The 2,500-nt window shown below is 44.2% G+C and overlaps 1 protein-coding gene across 2 annotated transcripts in view; it reads right to left on the bottom strand.

Annotated features, from left to right (window-relative positions):
• Positions 1–2,500, bottom strand: part of bbs9 (Bardet-Biedl syndrome 9) — a 164,277-nt gene that overhangs the window by 58,907 nt on the left and 102,870 nt on the right. For both annotated transcript variants that reach the window (XM_069174989.1, XM_069174987.1), the window contains one exon: positions 389–499. In XM_069174989.1, the coding sequence (XP_069031090.1) occupies positions 389–499 (111 nt within the window). The remainder of the gene's footprint in view (positions 1–388; positions 500–2,500) is intronic.

Raw genomic sequence — 2,500 nt, forward strand, 5'->3', positions numbered from 1 at the left:
GATATCGACGCGGCTTTCCCTCTGTTCATACAAAGGGCCCATAGACTTACAGCACTGGTCCCTGGCATCCCATAATCATGCAATACTTAATACGGGGCAACAAAAACACTTCGGACGGATAAAAACAAGGGAAGGCAGCCTCGTGACCACCAGGCTGCCATATTTGGAAAAGAAAGGTTGCTGGAAGCAAAACTACCTGAACGGTGGAACGACACCCCACCTGCCAATCTGTAGTTTGAGTTATAGTACTTGCTTGTCTCCACAAAACCAATACCCATTTTGCCGAAGTAAAGGGGGCTTGGGATTTGGCGGCGGCGGCGGCCATTGAATTGAAAGTGACAGAAAAAACATCCAGAAAACGACCACGCTGAACGGGAGGACTTCCTACCTTTCTTGACTTTCCTGGACGGCTGTTTCTTCTTGATGAACTTGGTCACCTCCTGTTGAAGCTCCGTCTCCTCGCCGTCACCGGCCACCTCCGCTATAGGCTCGACACCTCCTGAGAGAAAAGGTGGAGAGGATCAATGAGCAAACTGGGCGCTTTAGGAATCATATTTTTCTTACAAAATTCTTTGGTTCCAACAAATCTACGCTCAGAGCTGCCCACTGTGACGATAACCTTCTACAGCACGCCAGCAGCTTCATTAAAAGTCCCATATTTTGTAATTTTCCTGTGTTATATTTCCAGTCTTAACAACCATAAGATAATATTTTGTGTGGTTTGAGGCGCTGAAAACCATCTCAACTTATTTTGAGATCTCCAGCCTTGAGTTTCTCTCCGCAGATCTACCAAGTACAAATCTACATTCATTCTCTCTTCTGATTGGCTGACTCTTTTCTGAGTGACGCACGCCGAGACCAACCACGGGTTTTCCTCGTAGCTCCACTACGGAATCGCCGCTCCGTGTTTTCTTTTCACTCGAGATGGTTAGACAACGGACTGTGCTGAGAGCGGACATATGACCCGAGCGTGAGTTTGTGACATCACAAACTTACAGGAAGTCCAAACGGCTCATCAAAAATTACAAGTTGCTTAAAACAAGATCTGTGCATTTCTTTACACGCTATGTATTTAGCACCTAGACCTGTTTTATGATGAATTTGCAATGGGAATCTGAATTCATACAATATGGGACCTTTAAAGAAGAACATCTGGACAAAGACAAACGTTTCAAATTCTCCACCAAGTCTTGCCAACAGTTGTGAGATTAGCAATCACGAGCTTACAGTGCGAAACACTTTCGTAGTTTTTGTGTCTCCCGTAAGCCTGAAATTAAATGCTCAGACAGATTTCAAATTAAAGTGTTACCACATTTCAATGGTGCAACTTTGATCCCTTGAGCTGCAAAACCATTAAGGTTGGTGTAACAGGTTTGAATGGAAGAAGCAGCACAGTAAAAAAAAACCAGTTACTTTAATTACAGGTACATGAAATTATAAAAAAAACAACCTGTAATCTTATTTGAAGTGGTTTTTTTTTTAAAATTTGCGCAATACCATTTTTATCAATTGATTCTACTAGATTACCTCGTGATTACGTATCATATATGTTGTTTATCACAATACGCTGTTGTTTTTTACTGTCGTAATCTACTCAAAGATAAATTTAAAATCATAAAGTTGTATAATTATAGACGCATATACAGTAAGCATGAAATTGCAGTAATGGCTATTTGTTTTGCCTTCTGGAAACTATATGTGGCTCCGCTTTCTGCAAGTGGGTTTCTTTGTCACTTTTGCACGCGACCATCTATTTCCCCAAAAGCAACATTTCCAAAGTGTCTTTTTGACACGTGCATCTAAACAAAATTCATCTTACAGTTCTTACTTACATTTACACTAAAATCAATATACTACAGCTTTAAGGAGGTTTGTGAAGAAATATATGGAATAACACTTTCAAAACATGTGGTTTGCAAGTGTGTGTGTGTGTGTGTGTGTGTGTGTGTGTGTGTGTCAGCCTGGATGTGTGAGGGCGGGATTGTGTGTGTGACGAAATCCCTGCTCGAATCCCATGGATCAGTCTGGATTTAAGGAGCTCCTGAGGCCGATGAATTGGACGCCTTGTCTCCCTCTCTGTGTCCCTCCTCGCTGTCTCCCCCCCCCCCCCCGTCCCTTTTCCTCATTCCTCTCCTCTCTCTGTTTCTGCTTCCTTTTTTTCTTCCACCACCTTGTCTCCATCTGTTCTCCAACCCCCCCCCCCCCAACCCTCTTCATCCCCGCCCTCTGTCCTCCTTCATCCGTCCCCGTCTACTCCTCATCCTCCTCTTCCCCACATCGTCGTCTGTCCATCAGACCTCTCCTTTTTTCATCCCTCCGTTTCTCCTCATTTCCTCTGCTCCCTGAGGATTGTGTCCAGTTGCACGGTGCTTTTCATTTAATACGAACCGCACACATCGGGCTTTTGTGCCGCGCATGCACGCGTGTGTGTGTGTGTGTGTGTGTGTGTGTGTGTGTGTGTGTGTGTGTGTGTGTGTGCGAGCACGTACGGGGGGGAATC

The sequence above is a fragment of the Embiotoca jacksoni genome, unplaced genomic scaffold (assembly GCF_022577435.1).
Source record: "Embiotoca jacksoni isolate LCO1_2020_lvr unplaced genomic scaffold, fEmbJac1.0.p SCAF_63, whole genome shotgun sequence".
NCBI classification, from domain to species: Eukaryota; Metazoa; Chordata; class Actinopteri; family Embiotocidae; genus Embiotoca; species Embiotoca jacksoni.